This window comes from Erinaceus europaeus, chromosome 21 (assembly GCF_950295315.1).
Source record: "Erinaceus europaeus chromosome 21, mEriEur2.1, whole genome shotgun sequence".
Classification (NCBI taxonomy): domain Eukaryota; kingdom Metazoa; phylum Chordata; class Mammalia; order Eulipotyphla; family Erinaceidae; genus Erinaceus; species Erinaceus europaeus.
In genome coordinates this window covers 35,564,282-35,587,980 of record NC_080182.1, presented here as the reverse complement: position 1 = coordinate 35,587,980, position 23,699 = coordinate 35,564,282, and the positions used below count along the sequence as shown (strand labels likewise).

At 41.6% G+C, this 23,699-nt stretch overlaps 1 protein-coding gene across 1 annotated transcript in view; it reads left to right on the top strand.

Moving 5' to 3' along the window:
• COL6A5 (collagen type VI alpha 5 chain) overlaps positions 1–23,699 on the top strand; it is a 124,582-nt gene that overhangs the window by 19,735 nt on the left and 81,148 nt on the right. The window contains exons 5-16 of the mRNA XM_060180823.1: positions 1,287–1,841; positions 5,472–6,038; positions 8,401–8,976; positions 11,015–11,352; positions 11,463–11,544; positions 15,784–15,926; positions 16,530–16,622; positions 17,920–17,973; positions 20,682–20,753; positions 21,550–21,576; positions 21,681–21,725; positions 21,821–21,874. Of these exons, the coding sequence (XP_060036806.1) occupies positions 1,287–1,841; positions 5,472–6,038; positions 8,401–8,976; positions 11,015–11,352; positions 11,463–11,544; positions 15,784–15,926; positions 16,530–16,622; positions 17,920–17,973; positions 20,682–20,753; positions 21,550–21,576; positions 21,681–21,725; positions 21,821–21,874 (2,606 nt within the window). The remainder of the gene's footprint in view (positions 1–1,286; positions 1,842–5,471; positions 6,039–8,400; positions 8,977–11,014; positions 11,353–11,462; positions 11,545–15,783; positions 15,927–16,529; positions 16,623–17,919; positions 17,974–20,681; positions 20,754–21,549; positions 21,577–21,680; positions 21,726–21,820; positions 21,875–23,699) is intronic.

The following is a 23,699-nucleotide window of genomic DNA, read 5'->3' as shown; positions in this document are numbered from 1 at the left end:
TCTGACACAAACAAACATAAGGAAGCAGATTTTGTAAATACTAAGCCCACATGTAAAGCCTCCTTTTTATTTATTTGCTTCATAGACAAGAGCCTCCCATAACGCAGCAGCACTGGGACTTTGCCAAGGCCACAAACCTCTTCAGTGACCTACCTGTTTATTTTTTACTTTCAAAATGGCCCCAGGTCAGCCTGGGTATCGATGGCTTTAATCCTCCCTTATTTAAAAATCATGTTTTTATTATTTTGTTATTGGTTATTGTTTGTTCATTTTCTGATAGTATGGTATAAATTCTGTGAGCTCTTACAAAGATCTGGTAAGAGAATGAGTGATAGCAGATAAACAAAAGGCATGAGAATAAGGAGCTACATGGTAAGATAATATATTTTCACCTTATGGGGCCAGAAGATAGCTCACTCTTAAAGTAGTATATATAAATATATGTATCTATATATATATATGCATATTTTTATATATTCATATGCATCCATCCATCCAGCATCTATGCCATGAATTAAAAACATTGGTCACTTATAGAAAGTGATGTTCTTTTTTCTCTTTTTTTTAAAAAGTGATATTTCTAACTGCATATTTTAACACATGCATATATATATATATATTTCTAATGAAAAGGTATCTATGCATCTTATGTGTGAATAAAGGGCCAGCCCATGCTGAATAATCATGTGCTTACTACTGTACTTACTATCTCTAGTAAAAGTCTTGAATTCTGACTATATATGGTATTTGAAAGTCACTTTAAGTCATCCCAGAAAATACTGCTACATACAGAAAACTTGGAAATTTTGTTTGAAGAATATGCATACAAATCTGGAATCTTAGTCCTATGAGAGCAGTACTCAACAATTATTTTTCTATTATTTCCTTCTTTTGTGATCACCATTATATCCTTAACACATATCCTGATGCTTGTAGTTCACACGTTTGAATAGTCAAATAGTAAATTAAGAATAAATGAGTGGTACATACATGCATGAATAAGAAGATACATAGGTAAAAAATAAAACAGAAATAAAAAATACATACCTTGCAAGTTGCATTTCCTCTTTGAAACTCTGGCTTATCTTCAATGGATTTCTGATTCAGAACCTGTTGTCATCAGGTTCCCATTGAGAAAAGAATAAAATTTCCAAAGGCAGTACTATTTGCTTGAGTTAATTTTCAGTGATTTCTGATTAATACATTCGTTTCTGTTTTTACTGTTTCTGTATATTCTAAGAATCATAAAAACCTAGTATATTTCTGATCTTTTTGATAATGTGCAGGATGTGAAGACATGAAGATTGACATCATGTTTTTGGTGGACAGTTCTCACAGTATAGGACTTGAAAATTTTGGGAAGATGAAAACCTTCATGAAAAATGTGTTAGATAAGATCCAGATTGGTCCTAACAAAACTCACATTGGTGCTGCTCAGTTCAGCACTAACACTAAGGAAGAATTTCAGCTTGATGAATACTTTACGAAAGGAGAACTTTTTGATGCAATAGACAGAATGCCTTACATGGACCAAACCACTTTGACCGGGAAGGCACTAACCTTTGTAGACCAGTACTTCAGCCCCCTCAAAGGTGCCCGTACAGGGGTCAGGCAGTTTCTCATCCTCATCACAGATGGAGAGGCGCAGGATGATGTGCAAAAGCCTGCTAAAGTTCTCCGGGACAAAGGAATCACCATCTTCTCTGTGGGTGTCTATGGCGCCAACAGGACTCAGCTAGAGGAGATCAGTGGGGAGGGAAGCCGAGTCTTCCAAGTGGAGAAATTTGATGATCTAAAGACCATAGAAAGTAAACTCATCTTCCGCGTGTGTGCTCTTCACGGTGAGTGACCCTGCCATCGCTCGGGACTCAAGAACGTGAGCCATTAACGTAATTTGGGCTGAATTGTCACTTGTACTCTAGGTCTGGCCTCTAACTAGAATTAAGTCTTGGTCACCTAAGTAGTATATTAACCCATCTCAGGGGCTGTCTAAATCAACAATTTCTTCAGCTGATTTAAGTGAAAAAACAAATTGACTTTGGTCATTTCAAATAGATTATAAGAAGGTCTCCGAATTTTACATTAAATTCCCAACTCCTATGTATTTATGTACCTAGATTTTTCTAGAGCTGATTGTTTCTTGACTACATATAGTTAAGTATTTAAGTACTAAATAATTAAAGTAAATAATAAATAATTAAAAATTCAAGGACTAGAGGTAGCTAGCTCACTGATTGAGTATATACCTTAATTGTATGAAGCCATGGATTTACTCCTCAACAGTGAATAAAATCAAACAAAGCAAGATTTAAAAACCATGGTTTTCTTCACTGTAGGTAAATTAAAGTCAGTACCAATTCATCTCTCCCCAAATAACTCTTAAAGTTATTCTGTCTATTTTTGTGACTTACATTCTTCTTCTATAAACTAATAGTTTTGTATTTGTCTTTTTATGTATTTGCTCCTTTGGAAGATTTTAATTTGCTCCTTTTTTATTGTGATTGCTTGGGGTCTCATGGCATATTACCACTGAGTTATACCCCACAGCCAACAGTTTTCTAGTTTTAGAATAAGAGAGACAAAAGTAGAGAAGAGAGGAGAGAAAGAGTGCGAAGTTCTGCTCCAGTGTCCACGGAGTTCTCCTGGCTGACGCCATATGTTGATAGTACCAGGAACCCAGGAGCTGGACGCAGAACCTCGCCTGTATGAAGTGGGTGTACTATCACTGAGCCATCTCCATGGCCAGGCTCATAATTTTAATCTCACAAACTGTAATGCTTTCAAAATGTATTCAGAAAACTTCACTTTGAATCCATTAATTTTGAATGGCGATTTGGTATAAATCCACATATTAAACCAAGAATACTTGTATTTTAATTCTATCATTTGTTGTTATCTATGCTTCAGGTACACAACCATGAGAAAAAACAAAAGAATGAGTACATTTGTTTATGGATTAAAATATAGATACACATGACAACATAGTGACAATACTCTTTCTTTTTTATTTTTGATTAATAGTGGGTGACCAGATTGAAAAGTCACAGGATATAGTTGTACACTGCACCCACCACCAAAGTTCTGTGCTCCCATACTCCACCTCTCATAGTCTATGAACTACATAGTCTTAGAAACTGTTTGCTTCTGTTTGTTTTGCAAGTTCATGTGTATCAGTCCTCTAGATTCCACATATGAGTGAAAACCATCTGGTAGTTATTTCTTATCTCTTTACTTATTTCCACTAAGCATAATCACCTTAAGTTCCATCCATTTTGTACCAATGGACACAAAATCATATTTTTGATTGAAGAAGTAAATATCTCACACTTCCTTTAACCAGTCATCTGTCAATGGGCATTTAGGCTGCTTCCACTCTTTGACTGTTGTGAATAATGCAACTGTGAACATAGGGGTGCATATGTCTCTTCTAATTAGTGTTTAAGTGTCCGTTGCTGGTCTAGTTTCACATTTCTATATGTGGTTGTCTAATTTTCCCAGAACCATTTGTTCCCAAAATCATTGAATGGTTTTGGCCCCTTTGTCATATATTAGGTAGCTGTGGGTTAATTTCTGGGCTGCTCCGTTGATCTAAGTGTGGGTTAATTTCAGTTCTGCTCCGTTGATCTAAGTGTCCATTTTTATTCCAGTACCATGTTGTTTTTATTACTGTTACTTTATAGTAACAGTAAACTGAAGTTGGGGAGTATGATACCTCCATATTTTTCCTTTTTTCTCAGAAGTGCTTTGGCTATTCCTGGGTTTTTGTGGTTCTACACAAATTTTTAACAAGTTGTTCAACTTCTTTGAGAAATGCCATTGGGATCTTGATGGGGGCTGCATTGAAATCATAGATTGTTTTTGATAAAAACGGACATTTTAATAATGCTTATTCTTCTAGTCCAAAAATAAAGAATGTCCTTCCTCTTCTCTGTGCCCTTCTCTATTTCTTCTAGAAATGCCCTATTTTTTTTATTGTAAAGGTCCTTTACCTCTGTCATGAGATTCACCCCAAGGTTCTCTTTGGGCTCAATTGTAAATGAGATTGAGGCTTTTATTTCCCTTTCCCCTGACTCCTTGTTTGTATACAGAAACGCCACAGATTTATGTGTATTGATTTCTGTTAATAGTGTTCTGTAGTTTTTGTTGTAAAGGTTCTTCACCTCCTTCAGAGATTCCCCCAAAGTATTTTCTTTTTTTGACTTGTTTATAAATGAAAATGAGTCTTTTATTTACCTTTCCTCTTACTCTTTGTTTATATACAAAAATGACACAGAATTATGTGTTTGAATTTCTCATAAGTTAATGACTAGAATGGCCCCCAATGCTGATAAAAAGTCTCAAGGAAACTCTGAGTTACAGGCACTAGCTTATCTCTTGTAAGGGCTTAGTTTTCCCTTCACTTAAAGAATTGTTCTGATTCTAAAACCCTTGGTACAGACACTCTAAGAAAGGCCAAACATCTTTGAAATCTTCCTGGCCTATCTTAATTTTGGTAAATGTAATTTTATGGAGACTTCATAGGTGATATAAGATGAAATTTCTGCTGCATCATAGTTGAGATTGACTAGTCATTGACTAGGCTCAGGGTCCCAGCATTCTGTAGTAATTGCAATTTCATAGTGTCTGAGATTTGAAAATTGATACTTCATTGCTACAAATAATGATTAGAGATAAGTTAAACAGGAGGAAAGTGGAGAAATAAATCCTTTGGAAGGTTTATGCCTTATTAATGAGAGAAGGAAAAAATGGGAAGAGAAAGGCCACACTTTGGAGATCCAGCTTGGTAATCTAGCTTGCCTTCTAGTTTGGATGAGAGCTTGGGAGTGGGGATGAGATGGTAAGAGTCTTAAATCTCCTACTCTGAGAGCTACTTCTCTTTGGGGTTCAATTCAGGAGGTTGGGAAAAGGATACAAATAAATGCAGAGTGGGGTGGTACGTGCAGATAAATTCCTTTACCATAAATTGAGAAAACAATTGGAGCCAGCAGGAGGAGAGTAAAAATCTGTGCTTACATTGAGCTGTTGGAAAAGCCATGACACAAATGAATTTGGGAAAAAATACATCATGGCTTTTCCGACAATCCAAAAGGGTGAACTCTAGAGCTCTTTAAACAGCAGGTGTGCTGGGACTCACGTCTCACCATTATACTAACATTGAAATAGTCTCTAGCATTTCTGTTCCACTGAAAACTTGTTTAGCAAGCATATTAAATGTCCTAATGAGTGTCAGCAGAGCAGAGATGGGACTTAAGAACCACCAAGTACTGAGGTGAGGGTAGGGATGCTCTTGGGAAGAATCACAATTTGAGTAAGTCGTGTACCTTGGTTTTCTACTGTGTAAATTATGAGAGTCAAGTGAGATGTGATCCTTGCACACCTGACTCCTGGCAAAATCTGGCTTGCTCCCCTTGCTGGCAGCCTGTGCAGAGTGCTGGAGACGAATGGTGACCTTTCCTTTCTTCCTCTTTCAGATTGTAAAAGGATCGAAATGTTGGACATCGTGTTTGTGCTGGATCACTCGGGCAGCATAGGAGTGGATCAGCAAGAGAGTATGATGAACTTAACTCTCCACCTGGTGGAGAAAGCAGGGGACCAAGTTCAGTTTGGAGCTCTCATATATTCAAATGAACCTACGGTTCTTTTCCACCTCAACACTCACCCGAATAAGGCAGCCATCGCTGCTGACCTAAGGAAGCGCAGAAGCACTGGAGGTGAAACCTACACGGCCAAGGCGCTCAAGCACTCAGATGGCATGTTCACAGAGGAGCACGGAAGCCGCATCAAGCAAAACGTGAAGCAGGTCCTGATCATCATCACCGATGGGGAATCCCATGACCGGACTGATCTGAGTCAGACAGCACAGAAACTGAGAGACAAAGGTGTCACCATCTATGCGGTGGGTGTGGGAGAGGCCAACCGAGTGGAGCTGGAGACTATGGCAGGGAACAAAGACAATGCTATCCATGTTGAGAATTTCGACAAGCTGAAAGATATTTATCTGCCCATACAAGAAGGCTTGTGTAATGCTACACCAGCGGGTAAGTGACAATTTTACATTTGTTGGGGGTGGAAATAAAAATCAAAGCAAAAAGTAAATTGAAAGCCTTGATCTCCAGTGAGCTGGGTTCATGCATTACACACTTCTTTGCTTAGTCTGTCAGTTTTCTCATCTTTCAGAGAGATACACTGGTTGAGCAAGATCTTAAAGGCCTTTCCGCAATGCAACATGCATAGAAAACATTATATAAAGAAGTTTTAGGAGCGTTCTCTGTTTTTTTCTATCTATTTTAGTTATTTTCTTTTTAAAATTTATTTTGTTAGTGGTTTAATAATGATAGACAAGATTGTGGAACAAAAGGGGTACAATTCCACACAATTCCCACCACCAGAGTTCCCTATCCCATCCCCTCCACTGGAAGGTTCCTTATTCTTGATCTCTTTGGGAGTATGGACCAAAGATGTTCATGTTGGAAGAAGTTAGGAAGTCTATTATAAGTATATTCCAAGAGGCCCATGACTTTACTAATTTTCGCCTGGGCCCAACAATTAACATGCAGGTGGGTTAATGTATTGGCTGGGAAGATGATATCAGCATTGGAAATAGAACCAGAAAGCTGGTTCAGGGCAGAGAGTAGCTCCCAAATACAGGAAAAGTGTATACATACCATAAACTATAAACTGACCCAGGGCCCATATCTCTTCATATTTAGCACAGGAGCCTGTGTAACCTCTGAATCCCTGTTGGTCTGAGCTCACATTCCATGGTCACAGCCAGGAACATTCTAGGCTGCACTTTGGTCACCTGTCTTCCTCAAGTGGCAGAGTATGTTGGCCCATCCTCCCTTCGGAGAGTGGGGCAGTTTTTACCACTGTCATTCTCCACTGAGGACAAGGTCCTGTAGAGGCCCACATAAGGGTTTATGATGTTGTTCGTGATGGAGATGACCAGTGATGGTGGAGAGAGGGATTTGTTAGAGGTCTAGGCCCATCATGTCTGTGTGATAAACCCAGAATTCCCTCACTAGGGCCCCAAGTGATAGGGTGGCCTGATGGTGACCAAAAGAGTCATCATTAAAGTGTGCTGGTCTTTTGCCCTTATCCAGCTTTTGTAGTCTTTACTATATGTGTTCGGGTTAGACTTTAGAGTGATTGGAGGTAATGAAATAGGCAGTAGGAGAGGAGGATATCTAGGTCTAAGTAGAAAGAAAATTTTAATTTCTTCATTGGGGAATTAATATTTTACATTTGGCAGTAAATACAATAGTTTGTACATGCATAACATTTCCCAGTTTTCCACATAACAGTACAACCCCCACTAGGTCCTCTGTCATCCTTTTTAGACCTGTATTCTCCCCCCTCCCACCCACCCACCACAGAGTCTTTTACTTTGGTGTAATATTCCAATTCCAGTTCAGGTTCTTAAGTAGAAAATATTTGAGTAAGTACTTTATGGTGTCTTTTTAGGCCTTTCTACTTGCTTGCTGCACTTCCTGAGTCACTGTAGACTGTTACACTTTTACTTTAAGGTATAGATTTTCCCCTAACTTATGGATACATGTGCACAGTACCACCTCCCAGGCTGCTTTTCTGTGTTTTTAAAGTGAATCATGTGGTGCTGGATGGTGGCACAAATGCTAAATCACACAAGCTTCCCTCCACCAGAGCTCAGATTCAGAACCCAGTTCCCACCCGCACGAGGGAAACTTCATAAGCAGTGGAGCAAGCTGCAGGTCTCTCATTCTCCCTTCTCTCTCCTCTCTTTTCCTCTTTCTGTCTCTGTCATAATTCCTTTTTTAAAAAAGGTGAAAAAAATGGCCACTTGGAGCAGTGGATTTTTCTTATAGGCACCAGCTATAATACTAGTGATGCAAAAAAAAAAAATCCTATAAATGAATTCTTTTTTTTTCTTTTCTAATGTTTATTTTTCCCTTATGTTGCTCTTGTTGTTTTATTGTTGTAGTTATTATTGTTGTTGTTATTGATGCTGTTGTTGGATAGGACAGAGAGAAATGGAGAGAGGAGGGGAAGACGGAGAGGGGGAGAGAAAGACAGACACCTGCAGACCTGCTTCACCGCCTGTGAAGCGACTCCCCTGCAGGTGGGGAGCCAGAGGCTTGAACTGGGATCCTTATGCCAGTCCTTGTGCCTTGCACCACGTTTGCTTAACCCGCTACTCTACTGTCTGGATCCCATAAATGAATTCTTAAAGAAACTCTATCGTGTTTCCCTTTCCTCTTACTTTCTGTCTTTCTGAGAGTCAACCAGTGGTTCCCTATGCTGTTAGTGTGCCCTGTCTAGCTACTAATAGAAGGGTCTGGTAAAGTCATTAGGTCTTGGAGGAAAAGAACATTATAGAATAATTCATGAGAGAAATAACAGACTTTTTTCTTTCCTCTGCAGTCTGTAATATTCAAGAAGCGGATGTGGTTTTCCTTTTGGATGGCTCTGACCTGGTATCTAATTTGGATTTTGTTACCATGACAACTTTCTTGTCGGAATTAATTGATAATCTTGACACCCAGTCTCAAAAAATAAACATTGGGATGGCTCAATTTGGGGAGCTGTACAGTGAAATTGTGAGGTTGGGAAGTTCTCTGACTAGAACTGAATGGAAGACTCGAATTCAGATGATCAACAAGATCACTGGAATTCCTCAAATGGACTTGGCCCTTAAAAAAGTGAGATACATGTTTGATTCGTCTGCTGGTGGGAGAAGAAATGCTGGTGTCCCTCAAACTTTGGTCATCATCACATCTGGGGCTCCCTCCAGCAATGTAGCGGAAGCTGTGAAAGTCCTGAAAGACCTTGGAATTTGTGTCCTGGTTTGGGGCATAGGAGATGTGTATAAGGAACAGCTTCTGCCCATAACAGAAAATGCTGGCAAAATCATCACTCTTCAAGAGTTTAATAAATTAAAGGATGGGAAGGTGAAAAAAAGAATGGTCCGTGAAGTCTGTCAGAGCTGCAAGGAAACCAGTAAGTATTATACCTCTTGCTCTTTTGTTTTCATTTTATTGCAACATCTCAGTGCCTCACCCTCCCAGGGCTTCTTGTAGGCAGAGTATATTTTGAGACCTGTGGCCGGTGAGGACAGACCTAGCCTCTATTTCCAGAAAGTTGGGATCATGTTCTCCCTAGGAGAGTAGGAAAAGGGTACAGATATGGGCAGAAGCTTTCAGGTATGTCCTGGGGTCAGTCCAGTTCACTCACTTCAGTCTAGTGTCTATGCTCTGTTTTTTTTTTTAATATTTTATTTATTTATTTATTTATTATTGAATATATATAGAGAGCAATTGAGAGAGGAGAAGGGAGATAGAGGAAGAAAATGACAGAGAGATACCTGAGCCCTGCTTTCCCACTTAGGAAGATTTCCCCTTGCAGGTGGGGACCAGGGACTTGAACCAGGTCCTTGCACATTGTAATGTGTGCACTTAACCAGACGTGCCACTGTCTGGTCCCATATCTATTATCTTTATCACTTGGAGGTTAGTCTCAACCTTCTACCTTTACCAGTTCCAGAATCCTAGGATGATACCTTGCTTCTCTTAGGAAGTTGATAACATCAGTATTTGCTGATTGGGAAATTATGACATTAAAGCATCTTGTATGAATTCAGTGTGTGTGTGTGTGTGTGTGTGTGTGTGTGTGTGTTTGCTTGCTTTCTTTCTTTTCTTTTTTTTTCCCCACCAGATTTATCACTGGGACTCAGAGCCTAAATGGCTTCACCATTCCAGGTTGCCATTTTTTGATAGTAGGTGAGAAAAAGAGAGAGGACTGGAGATACCTGCAGCACTGTTCTACCGCTTATGGAACTTCCACCCTATGGTTGGGGACAGAGGATTGGTTCTGATGTGTCTGCTTTCTCTTTTTAATGATGCCATCCACATGATCAGCTCATAGTCATGATTAGCCCTGGCTGAAGGAATATTTAATTCCCAGAGTCAGCTGAACGTCAGCTGTACAGGTTAGGCGGATGATCTTGATGAGTATACTGGGCAGGGAGTGAAGAGAAAAGGGGGAGAGAGCAGTGACTCCTCTGCTAGGCATGTCATTATTCCACTGTGGCTGGAAATAGCTGGCAGTTGGCAGGGCAGCATCAGGAAGCAGCACTGAATAACATTTCGTGGAGTTTGCACAACATGCAGAAATCCTTCTGTGCGCTTCTGTTTCTAGCTTTGCTATACATGAAGTCACATCTTTCAGACACTGCACTAATCTTTCTGAGCTTTCCAGATCTTTTGCTTCCCATTGGGAGGTAGATTACATTATTGGAAGGAAGTGGGGGAGGCCTGGAATCAGAAAACCAGGGATCATGCTCTGTCTGGTTCTGTGGCTGTCTCTTCCTAGGTGAAATGAGCAAGTGACAGGTCAGAGGGGCCCAAGTGGAACTCACAGATAATTTCCATTTGTCCTGTCTAGTGTTGACAGCTTGTTAAATCTGTTGACAGCTTGAACAGACTGAAGCTTTTATATTGGAAATGTAGATTTCAGACCTCTTTGAAATATCAGATGGTCTGACAACACTGGGTCCCCTTTCCCACATGGTGACTGTCAGTGAGAGCAGAGCAGTAAGCAGATGGGTTCTTGGTCTGTTCACTTTCCTCCCATCCAGCTGGTTTGGCTCATTCACAGTGCCCATCTGGCCTTGGTGGTCCTTTGAGTTTGTGACCTTTGGATTAAACAGTCTCTAAAGGATAACTCGAATTTTAATATTTATGATTCTACAATGTATAATGTGCTATCATGAAAAAAGTCTGGAGAGAGAGAGGATCACTGAGATTAAACTTTGGATGAAACTTCAGATAGCTGTTGGAACTTGTAATATTTTAAAGCAGACAGAGGAAGTCCCTGTGGTATTTGAAACAAGTCAATTTTTTTTCTTCTGAAGGACTTTTTGAACTCAAATGCCCTCCACACCTGTCTTGGACTGAACTACTCTCCTTTATTCTGTGCATTCTGCCCTTCCTTGTTTTTGTTTAATTACTAATCTGGTCTCATTTCCCTTGGTCTTCAGATTGCTTTGTGGACATAGTGGTTGGGTTCGACATCTCCACTCACCTGCAGGGGCAGAATCTGTTTAAGGGCCAGACCTTGCTGAAATCATCCCTCCCAGGCATCTTAGAAGACATCACCTCCATCAGGGGGGTGAGCTGTGGGGCAGGCACAGCAACACAGGTGAGTGTGGCCTTTAAGGTGAACCCAGCATCCTCTGCCAAGTTCCACATCTACCAGAGAGCCATCTTCGACAGCCTGCTGCTCCCAGTCACCGTGGAAGGGCCAACTCACTTGAATGCTGAGTACCTGCAGGCTCTGTGGGACACGTTCGAGGACGAACCTGCATCCCGAGGAAAGGTATCCACACCACATTCCATCCCCCACCTCTGCATTACCTCATCTCACTCTCCCTCCCCAAGAATCTATTTTGTTTTTACCTTATCCCATGATTTCTTTTTTTCCTGTAGGTGTTACTCATATTTTCAGATGGTCTTGGGGGTGAAAGCATGACAACGCTTGAAGATCAGTCTGACAGGCTCAGAAAAGCAGGTACTGAGGTTTTTAATTCACTCATTCACCTATCTTGGGCAGTGCCAGGGAGTGAATGCAGGGCCTAGTACATGTGCAGTTCTGCTGAGACATCTCTCTGACCAAGGTTTTTATTTTTCTGTATTTTGAGAGATAGAAAGGGCAGGGGAAAGACAACAAAACTCCATTACAACACCCATGAGCTCCCTTGCTGCACCCATGCTGCTCCCAGGGGGTGCTGGGATCAAACCCAGGGCTTTATGCTTGGGAAAGCCTTTGCTTTTCCTGATGAGCCATCTCCCAGGCCCTGAAAAGTTAAATGCTGCAGCATGGGATGGATTAACAAGTTTCTATTTCCTTAGGTGCCTTCGATCTTGGGTTCTGTCTGACCACTTGAGGCAGGTGCTCTGCCCAGATGTCCCTGACCTGCCTGCAGATTCAGCCCCCAATGCTGAAAACAAACAAACAAAAAAGTTGTTGCACCTGTATCCTACTGCTGTGTGCCCTGGAGTAACCTCAGCCTTGACCTGATACTCTGAGAATCTGTTCTTCTGGGAGCATTGACACAGATCTAGAAAAAGAGATAGAAAACCCCTGCTCCCTTATCTCATGTGTATCTACCCTGTTAAAGTTACACTCAAAAGCCCCTCATACTGAGGTCAAGACTAAAACTTTACTATATGTATAACTCCCCTGTCCCCTCCTGCTGCAGTCTCTCAAATACACACACACTCTCTCTCCTTCTCTCTCTCTCTCTCTTTCTCTCTCTCCCTCCCTCTCCCTCTCCCTCTCCCTCTCCCTCTCCCTCTCCCTCTCCCTCTCCCTCTCCCTCTCCCTCTCCCTCTCCCTCTCCCTCTCCCTCTCCTTTCTCTGATTCTGCTTTTGGGGAACCTGTCCTATATTTTATTTAAAGTTTCCATTAAAAAGCAAGCGATATGGAAAACATTTCTTTATTTTACTTTATTTTATTAAAAAAAATTTATTTATAAAAAGGAAACGTTGACTAAACTATAGGATAAGAAGGGTACAACTTCACACAATTCCCACCACCAGAACTCTGTATCCCACCCTTCCCCTGATAGCTTCCCTATTCTTTATCCCTCTGGGAGTATGGACCCAAGGTCATTGTGGGATGCAGAAGATGGAAGGTCTGGCTTCTGTAATTGCTTCTGCGCTGAACATGGGCATTGACAGGTTGATCCGTACTCCCAGCCTGTCTCTCTCTTTCCCTAGTGGGGAAGGGCTCTGGGGAAGCGAGGCTCCAGGACACATTGGTGGGGTTGTCTGTCCAGGGAAGTCTGGTCGGCATCACGCTAGCATCTGGAACCTGGAGGTTGAAAAGAGAGTTAACATACAAAACCAAAAATAAATGTTGACCAATCATGGACCTAAAGGCTGGAATAGTGCAGGTGAAGAGTTGGGTGGGGGGGGGGGGTCTCCATTTTGTAGATAGCTAGTAGGCATATTTTAGTTATATTCCAAAGGGCCTGTGGCTATACTAGTGTGTGTGTGTGTGTGTGTGTGTGTGTGTGTCTGTGTGTGTGTGTCCTGAGGCTGAGCCTGAAATCTGATATGCAGTGGATCCTAATTATTGTTTGGGGAGATGATGTCATGGCTGGCAGAAGGACCAGAAAGCTGGATCAGAGAAGAGAGTTGCTCCCAGATATGGGGAAGGTGTATAAATATTATTGACTGTAAACCCCATCGATTTGATGTGATCTGGGGCCCATATTCAGCTTAGGAGCCTTTGTGACCTCTGCATCCCTGTAGATCTGAGCTCCCATTCTGTGGTCATAGGTAGGAACGTTCCAAGCTGCCCCAATATCAGGACCCATGAAAAACATTTCTAACTATACATTTCCTGTCCATGACATAGTTTCAGACTGAGCTAGAAGCTAATTGAAAAAGGCCCCACTGTTTACCTGATGGGGTATGTTTTCTGAAATTTAAAAAATATTTTATTTATTTATTTGTTTGTTTTATAGGGACAGAAAGTCTGAGATGGAAGAGGGAGGGAGAAGGGAGAGAGAAAACTACTTGCAGCTCTACGTCACCTCTCAGGAAGCTTGTGTCTGATGACATACGCACTCAGTTGAGTGTGCCCAATCCTGTTTTCTGAGATTTCTTGAGGCTCACATTAACTTATGGGCCTTTGCTTCCATGGGTAACATCCCTAGCAGCCACAAAACGCCTTGCTTTACTGCTGAGTTTTGTCACCCTCCCATTTCAGAGCCCTTCAGTACCTGCCGACTACCGTTGGAATGCCAGGCTCCCTGTAAGGCCCAGAAACTGCAGAATCTGGCCTCTGCTCCCCACCCCAGCCTTCCTCCTCACAGTGTCACAGGCCCATAGCACTTTGATCATTGTTTCCCAGTGTACTTCACAGCCTCACCCTCCCAGGTCTTGCGCAGACTCTTCATTCGTCCAGAAAATTTCCCACCCTCTGCTTCTCCTCAGCCCTCTCTGCATTCCCTTTCTGGTTCTTTCTCATTCATCCTTTTGGGATCCACTAACACATTGGTTCTTTGAAGAAGGCTTTCAAGACTGAGATATGAGATTCATTTTTTAATCACTTTATCGGAAGCTTAATGGATTACAGTACAATCTGCAAAACACTCTCACCCCCAGCTTAAGACCCCTCCACCATCATGTCCCGGGACCAGGGGCCCCTCTCTTAAGTCCCTCTCTACCAGAGTCCTTTGCTTTTATGAAATATACCAAACCCAGTTTAAGTTTTTCTTTGTGTTTTTCCTTTCTTACGTTCTGCCCATGAGTGAGATCATTGGTACTCACTTCTCTCTTTTTGTCTTATCTCATGCAACAAGATTCCATTAAGTTCCATCCAAGATGAGGCAAGGGAGATGACTTTATTGGCTTTAACAACTAACTAGTATTCCATTGTGTACGTATGCCACAACTTTTCTAGACACTCAGATGTTATTGTACGTCTGGTCTACTTCCAAGTTTTAGGTATTACAAGTGGTGCTGTTCCTGGAAAATTCTCAGAATGTTAGAAATGGACCTATGACCTGGAAATTCCTCTCCTAGGGATATATCCAAAGGATACTAGATCCAAACAGATCTATGTATACTTAGTAATGTCTTAAGCAACTCCGATTCATGTCTACCTCTTCCAGCTGACCACACTTCTGTGTAGAAATTGAGTTTGCTTGTGTTTAATGATTGATACATAGCAGATTCTTAAAAGCAAACATTTCAATGGTTAGAGTAAGTGAATGAGTTAATAAGTGAATTAATGAATCAGTAGACTTGGGAATGACTGGGAATTCAGGTGAGACTAGAATCTTCCTGCATTTTCCTTATGTTTTGGGATCTGAGAGAGTTTGGCAGTAGAAAAGAACTGAGAATTGTCATTAGTTAACTTCCATTTATGAAATGTCAGGAAAACTCTCTGGAGGAAAACAATGCCCTTTATTAAAATTTTCTATTGTATAACCAAAAATCACATCAAAATTGATGCTGAAGTATTGAACAAAATTTTTTGCTAGTATTTCCCTGTAAGATTTCTGAGTAGTTTCTCTAAGTGTTTTTTCTCAGATCTTTCATGCTAAAATTGGAGGCCATTGTGTGTGTACTGAAAATTCTGGGAGTCTGGTGGTACCGCAGTGGGTTAAGTGCAGGTGTCACAAAGTGCAAGGAACGGTGTAAGGATCCCGGTTTGAGCCCCCGGCTCCCCATCTGCAGGGGAGCCGCTTCACAGGCATTGAAGTAGGTCTACAGGTGTCTATCTTTCTCCCTCTTTGTCTTCCCCTCTTCTCTCCATTTCTCTCTGTCCTAACAATGACAACACCGATAACAACAAAAATAATAACTACAACAATAATAAAAAACAAGGGCAACAAAAGGGGAAAGAGAGAGAGAGAGAGAGAGAGAGAGAGAGAGCAAGGAAGGAAAAAAGAAAATGAAGAAAATGCTGCAAACCTGCAATTAGATTCTTCATGTGTCAGAGAACATTTATGTTTTTAATCTTTTATGATTCTTTATATAATCTTTGCTCAGTGTAAAATATGATGGACTTTTCTGTTTTGTTTATTAATGAGAAAGAGGAGAGAAAAGGAGAGGGGGAGAGAGAGAGAGAGAGAGAGAGAGAGAGAGAGAGAACCTTGAGCCTTGAGCATCACTTTGGAATTTGTGATTGTGAGGATCAAACTCAGGACCTCATGCTTGAGCCCAGTACTTTATCTCCAGATCCACCTCCCAAACTGCAGAGTGAGCCTGTTTCTTGTTTCCACTAAATAGGACTTGATGGTTTGCTGGTGGTGTCCCTAAACACAACCGCTCCTGATGAGTTTTCCAGCTTTGAATTTGGAAAAGGATTTGATTACAGGACTCACCTGACCATTGGAATGACGGAAGTGGGAAAAATGCTATCACGGTATCTAGTGAGTTCTTGAACAAAAACAAAACAAAACAAACAAACAAACAAACAAAAAATCTAATCATTCAGATGCCCTGAGAACAAAATTAGAAACTTGGAGATTTTTTCCCCCAAAGACTACCTTGCTTCTCTCCTGTCAGTGTATGGTCTTTGGTAAGTGAGAGACTAGGGCAAGGGATAGTTTTAAGCATATTCTTTTATCCATTGTCATTTCATTGAATGAGCACATAGGAACTAAATACAATCAAGGAAACTATCCTAACCCTGACTGGTTAAGAAAAAAAGTTCCCCGGCAGTTTATACTATGATAAATAGGAGAATACCAACTAAGAATAAACTATCCCTGTGTGACCTGAGTGTGTGGTCAACTATGCGGCAGGTACTTTCTACATAGAACTCATCTCCTAGGAGAGCTCTAATACCAAAATACCAAAGCAGTTGCTAGCTTTCTGCCCTGTCATCAGTATCATGTCCCAAAGCATCTCTTATCCCATGTAGCCCATCATTCAACAGGAAAGGACAGACAGGCTTGTAGACTATGGATCATGAGTTGTGTGAGTGAGTTCTGACGCCATGAAGTCCCTAATATTTGTTGCTTTAATTCCAGGAAAATATTGCAGAGAGGACTTGCTGCTGCACGTTTTGCAAGTGTTCAGGACCCCCAGGACGTCCTGGGACACAAGGACCATCAAACTTGAAGGTATCATTTTGTCAGGATACTATTTTCCTAATGTGCTTTCATTTGGTAGGAGTGGGACTGAGACTGAGGGGTTGAATTAGCAGCTTTCCCTAGAGGACTGTGTCGCTGCTTTGGGCATTTCATGTGACTTCTGTCATGGAGGAGCCAACTCAGTACTGCGGTGTGTGCTCCTGAATGAGGAAGGTACAAGTGGTTGGCAACTGAGGCTGGATATGCACTTGCCAGCATTACCCTATATCTTGGTCTGTCTGATTCAATTTACATTAATTAACTGGAAACTCTACCCCCCCTTCTTCTTTTTTTTCAAATAGGTTTTCAAGTTAAAACATTTTCTTCTTTTTAAAAATATTTCATTATCTTTATTTATTGGATAGAGATAGTCAGAAATTGAGGGGAAGAGGGAGAGAGAGAAAGAGAAACATCTGCAGCACTACTTCACCACTTGTGAAGTTTTCTCCTTGCAGGTGGGGGCCGGAGGCTTGAACTTGGGTCCTTGTACCCTGTAATATGTGTGCTTAACCAGGTGCACCACCACCTGGCCCAAACATTTTCTTCTTTAAGGGTCAAACATTATACTTGCTCACAAGACCAAGATTTTCTGTCTGTGTAGAAGGATCACTGATTTACTTTGGACTTCCTATAGAGTTTGGATTTTTCTGTTTAGCAATTTCCTCTCTTATTATTTTGCTGAAAGCCATATTATCATTATATTCAAAGAATACAGCTGTCTGACATTCCGAGCAGAAATGCAAAGCCTGTGATAGAGGGCGAGGAAAATTAGCCTTAAATGAATCTTTGCCACAGATAAACATGAGACAGTCAAACCACAAGGGGCAGAGGGAGAGATGAGTATACGCATCATGTAACCTTATCACTATGAAAAATGCCTATTCTTCTCAGAAGCTCTCAAAAATGGCAGGAAAAAAATTAAAAGAGTTCATTGGAAATGATTTCAATTTGCCTGCTATTGAATAAATGAGTGGCAGTGGTCATAGCTATCCTCTGTACAAATCTGTGCCCTGCAATCCCTGGCACAGAACTGACCCTAAGTGCCATCTGAGGTCCTGAGCTACAGGTGGCTTCACAGGTCAATCTCCTGTAGGAATCAGGTGAGCCACATTCTGCAGGTACAAGGCCGAATCCAGCTCCAGAGGTTGAGAGGCTCTCCCCAGCTCTCAGCCACACATGCAAAACCCTGGCTAAGTTGCTGGGACTGATTTGCCCAGAATGCTTGATAATGTCACTGGCTTGAATTAATGGGAGATGGCTACAACTTATTTTCTCTCTTTCCCCCCAGGGTGTGAAAGGTCAGAAAGGCAGCAGAGGACACAGGGGAGAGGATGGAGACCCTGTAAGTTTTGTGACAACTTTTAAAATTTTTCTGAAAGACTTTATTTTCCTACAGAGAAGAAAGGAGGACTTTCGTTTCTGTTTTTATTACAATCTGGGGAGAGAACTGTGCTGCTTTTCTTTCCCCAAACGCGTTGATCCTATTATTTGGAGGGAGGGGGGAGAGGAGGGACCAGGTTTCCTTCATGCTGCCTGTCATGTGTTTATTCCTGTTGGGAAGCTGGGCAGCCTCCCTTCCACTGCTTCCCAGGCTGAGACTGGCTGCACTATGAAGGTTTGTCTTGGACTGGAAGTCCAATTGTGTAGCCCATGGAAAGACAGTTTCATGGTGAATTTCTAAGACTTTTTTTTTTTTTTTACCAGAGCACTGTTCAGCAGGGGATTAAACCTGGGACTTTGGAACTTCAGGCATGAGAGTCTCTTTGCATAACCATTGTGCTTTCTACCCCTGCCCCAGTTTCATGGTGAAACTCTCAACTACACTGAGGTTTTGCATCTTGGTCTTTGACCCTAAAACCAGAAGTGTCTCATTTGTTTCATCCATCACATTAAGAAACCAGATTTACAGGAAGTGAAACCACTTGGGTGTCTCCATTTGGGATGAGAAAGCTTCCAGTCTGTTTCTCCCTGTGCTTAGAATCTCAGCCAGAATCCTTATCTAGGAAGCAAGTTTTGATTATAAGCCCAGACTTCTGAGTCAGACAGCCCAGGGCTGACAGAGACATGAAACCCTAACAGATAGTTAGCTTCTTGACTCTCAATTTCTCTGTCTGTAAGCACTTAGGCCTTCCTCTGTGACTCTCCGTCTGACCCCATTTAAAAATGGCTGCCAGGAAGTGTTCTCAGTTGCCCGCTCTGGACCTGCAGACGGCCTTGGAGTCAGCCAACCCAGCCAGAGAGGACTCTGAGTGCAGAGACTAGTGTCACCCTGCTGCCTGGCTGTGAGCCCACAGCTGACTGAGCATCCAATCAAGGGAAATGATAATGTTCAGTCACCTTTCAGCAACCTATTGGTATAACTAGAGCTCCTGCTTTGACTGGGAATAGTCCTCAAAATAAAGAAAGCAAAGACAAAGAGAAGAGAAGCGACATCACTACTCCCCTCACCTGCCAGGAAGGAAAGAATTAAAATCATTGCTAAGCAAATATTTTCCCATACTGAAAGCTGCCTCAGTATTAGGTGCGCCCAGATATGAGTTACATACAAGGGGCAGGATAGTGAACAAGAGAGGGTTTTTTTTTCTTTTTTTTTTGGTGGGGGGGCGCCAGTCTCTACCCTCAGGGTACACGAGATTGCTCTCTGGAGAATCATTTCACCCTAGAAATTGCTTGTATGGGAGAGATACATGGGTGGAGAATCTTAGCCAGTTGCCAAGGCCCTGAAATTAGATGCATCCCAGGTGGAGAGAAGGTAACCACAGCCAGTCACTATACAGTCGATCTGGTCAGGTGGGAACACACACATATTCCTAGCTATCACAGTGTCAAGTGTGTGCCTCCTCTCCCATCCCAAGCTTCACAGAGTAGTTATTTGTAAAAACGTACACATTTCATAACATTGTTCAGATGAAACAACTGGTGGTTATACACTACATAGACAAAAATCAGAATATATTTGTAAGGGGAAAAAATCAGGGTAAGGATGCTTGAAACAGTCATTATCCACATGCCATTATGTCAGGCACATCCTTTTGATACCATAAGATATTGTGTTTATTGCCATTATCCCATGCACAATCTCTACACCCTTAGGACAGCAGCCAGACATTCAGGTTTATAGGTAACCTCTGTGACAATCCAACCCTTTACTTCCTGTGGGCAGAGACCTCTGAAATATACAGACTTCACCTTAGAGCAGCATTTATGGTAACAGGGCAGAGCCTGAAGTATAAGCCTCATGGTATATACTAGTTGAAGGGATGTACTTTGTGGACAAATAACAAGCAAAACAAATATTTTGCAAAATAGATGCAAAGGTAACAATCAGAAGGATTTCTAATAACAAGTATCAGAAAGTCTGGGCTCAGAAAGCCTCAACACTTATCTTTCCTTTGAGAGGTAGGATTGATGGGAGAGAAATGTGTCATTGATCTTGAGTGTTCTTCCCCAAGTCATGCATGGTCTGATGTGGAGGCTCTTTAACTTCTCATAAGGACTGGTTCTTTACACTTTGTTCCAAGTAGTGTGACTAGACTTCAGCTTTTCCCACTGGGGCCCAGCCCCCTGACGCTGGCCTGCTTCTCTGCAGTTGGTAATGATGCATTTAGGCCCTACTTTCTTATGGATTGATGGAGTATCTGCACTGTGTCTAGAAAGTGGAGTGGCTTCTGAACCTCTGGCTGAACTGTCTGTTGAGGACAGTGAAACAGCTAAACCCATCTCCTACCTTTTATGCTCTTGGAAAGGCATGAGGAAGACAAAAGCCTTTATGGGAAAAATATTTGAACAAAAGAAGAAAACAGAAAAATGAACAAGTTTGTGTGGGCTATTATTTTACCTAAACCTCAGAGTGTTTGGGGCAGTCTTTTCTTCTGAGTACTGCTCAGGTCTGACTTTGGGGGATGCCAGGGACTGAATCTGAGATCTTGGAGCCTCAAGCATGGAAGTCATTTTGCAGAACCATGATGCTGTCTCCCTGTCCTAGCTTCACTCTGTACACATTATGGCAAAAGAGTCACATTGGCATCTTGTATGGATACTTTTTCTTAGGGGGGACGAGGAGAGACTGGACCCACAGGAGAAAAGGGGATTGCAGGATGCCCAGGGGAGCAAGGCCAAAAGGTAAGACTGATGAAATAGTCTTTTAAATTCCCTAAAGCATCCTCTCCTCCTTCTGCCATTCTTTCCACTTTTTTCCCCTCTTTTCCACCACACCATCCTTATTCTCTCCCTTTTTCCACTTGATCTATTTGTTTTTTCATTTGAAGATTAATTCTAGTAATTTCAGTGAACTTGAAACATTAAAGTCCTTCTATAACCTCTTTGTGGCTATATAGTCAGGGGCAGCTAAAGAAATACTGTTGGGGCCCAGGCAGTGACACACCTGGTTAAGCACACACATTACAGTGTGCAAGGACCCTGGTTCAAGTCCCTGGTCCCCACCTACAGGGGGAAAGCTTCACGAGTGATGAAGCAGGGCTGCAGGTATCTCTCTGTCTCTTTCCCTGTCTCTCCCCTCTTAATTTCTCTGTGTCTCTATCCAATCATAAATAAATAAAGTACATTAAAAGATTTAAAATGAAGAAATACTGCACTATTTTTTTGTGGAGGAGCCCCTTCCTGCCTAGTCATTTAAAAATCCACCTTCTGTTTTTCCTTTATTTTTAAAGACATTTTACTTAATGTAGTGTGTGTGTGTGTGTGTGTGTGTGTGTGTGTGTGTGTTGTGTAGAGAGAGAGAGAATAAAAGTTCATATGAGAAAGAGAAACTAAAGCATTACTCAGGTGTATGTGGCTTCAGGGATGGAACCAGAAGCCTCAAGCATGTGGGCTGTGTGCTCTACCAATTGAGCTATTTCTCCTCAGACACCACCTTCTGCCTTTTATCAGTCACTAAGAGGTATTTAATCTTTTACAGGGAGCCCTAGGATACACCGGATCAAAGGTACTGTAGTTTCTTCTCGAATTAAATTTCCTAATGGGATTAATTTCCCACCCAGTGTGTTGCAAAGTTCTCTTGCCTGATGTGTGTCCGTGGTTGCCTTTCAGGGGGAACCAGGAGAGGATGGGGTTGATGGACTCGACGGGGAAGAGGTAAGCCGCTTTCTTCACTTATCATAGACCATCACGGGACCGGTGATACATACTGGGATGTACACGGGCGTTCTGCTTTCCTTGTCTTCATACAGGGCTTTCATGGACTTCCTGGGAAAAAGGGAGAGAAAGGTGACTTGGGTTATCAGGTAACACGTTTTATTTTACTTCCCTCCAGGAAGACAGAATTGAGAAAAGACATAATGTCATTTGTTATTAAGGATGAAATAACAACTGATTTAACCACCATAATAAGGCCTCTTACTACTGAGTAGCTGGCACGTTCCTCTCTGGGGAATATGTGTAACTATGTAATTTTTAACAATTTCCGATGACTAAGATTCAAGGTATTCCTGGATTATCTGTGTGGACATTGTTTCAGAAATCTGAAATGTGATGCTTCTGCCTATCAGCAGCTTCCATTTTCTCTTTGTTGCATGGGAAAGAAAATAAAAGCAAAAAAGAAAGGAAAATTATTTTGGTGACTCTGTTGAAGCAAGTCACAATGAAACATTTTTCCCCCTTTCTATTTTATTGAATAGGCAGAAAGAAAATGAGAGAGGAGGGAGAGATAGAGGTAGAAAGAAAAAGAAAGAAAGAAAGAAAGAAAGAGAGAAAGAGAGAAAGAGAGAAAGAAAGAAGGGGAAAGATAGACACCTACATATCTGCTTCACTGCTCATGAAGGAGCCTCCTTGCATGTGGAGAACAGGGTCTTGAACCCGGGTCTTTGCACATGATAATATATGCACTTAACTGGGTGGGCAGTTTTTTTCTTTTTAAATTCTTTCTGGTACTCATGAATCTCTGCCTTTTTGGCTCTAAGTGACTGTTATTTTTATGTTCTAAATCATTTATTTTTTATGTTCTAAATCATTTATTTATCAAATATTAATGAGTAGCTCGATGTGTCCAGTGCTGAGTTTATGCTTAGAAATCAGTGATGATTCTTAAGTGATGTCTTTGTCCTTGTGGATCCCATGGTGTGATTGGGAAGACCGATGCATCAAGAGTTAATGATACTAAAATTAAGTCTGTAGTTGAAACCACGTTCCAGGTGTCTAGTTAGACCAGAGAAGTGTAGCTAACTCAGAGTTTGGGAAGTTAACCTAGAGGGAGGGGTCCTTGAATTGAAGAGACATGAGGAAGGGCATACCACATGGGGAATAGCATCAGTAAAGATATGGGGACTTGGGAGCACTACAGACTGTCCTATGCATCAGAAACACAGAGTGTGGGTAGAGAGAGGCGTGGTTCAAGAGGTGAAGGCAAGAGATAGAGAAAAGACTAGTAGCCTGTGGGGAGGAACTGAGCTGTTAGGCAACAGAGAGTCTTTGAAAGATTATGCCAAATTCAAATTAAAAAAAACATTTTTATTATCTTTATTTATTTGTTGGATAGAGACAGCCAGAATCAAGAAGGAAGGAAGAGATGAGAGGGAGAGATAGAGAGAGAGATAGAGAGAGAGATAGAGAGAGAGATAGAGAGAGAGAGAGAGACCTATATATCAGCTTTGCCAGTCATGAAGCTTTACCCCTGCAGGTGGGGACTGGGAGCTTGAACTGGGATCCTTGTGCATGGCAGCATGCGCTCAACCAGGTGCGCCGCCTCCCGGCTCTCTCAAATTCACATTTTAGAAAAAAGGAATTATTTGGCAGTAGTGTGGAGGATGTTTAGAGAAAACGTAACTCTAAGACATAGATGGCAGCTGGATCTGTGATAGTCAAGGTGAGACTTGAGAACTTCAGGTAAAGGAAAAACAGAAGAGGCTTTAAGGTAGGTTGAGGCTATGGCAGAGCCTGGGCTATAGAGGGCACGTAGGTGGGAATTTAAAAGCGTGCACCTTCTCCAAATTGTACAAGCAGTGAGTGCCTTCCAAAAGTCTGCACTTGATTCTCTCACCCTATTCCTAGATCTGGGATGCCAGAATTGCAGAATTAGGTGGAGCAAGAATAGAGGAGTCGGTTAAAATCCCT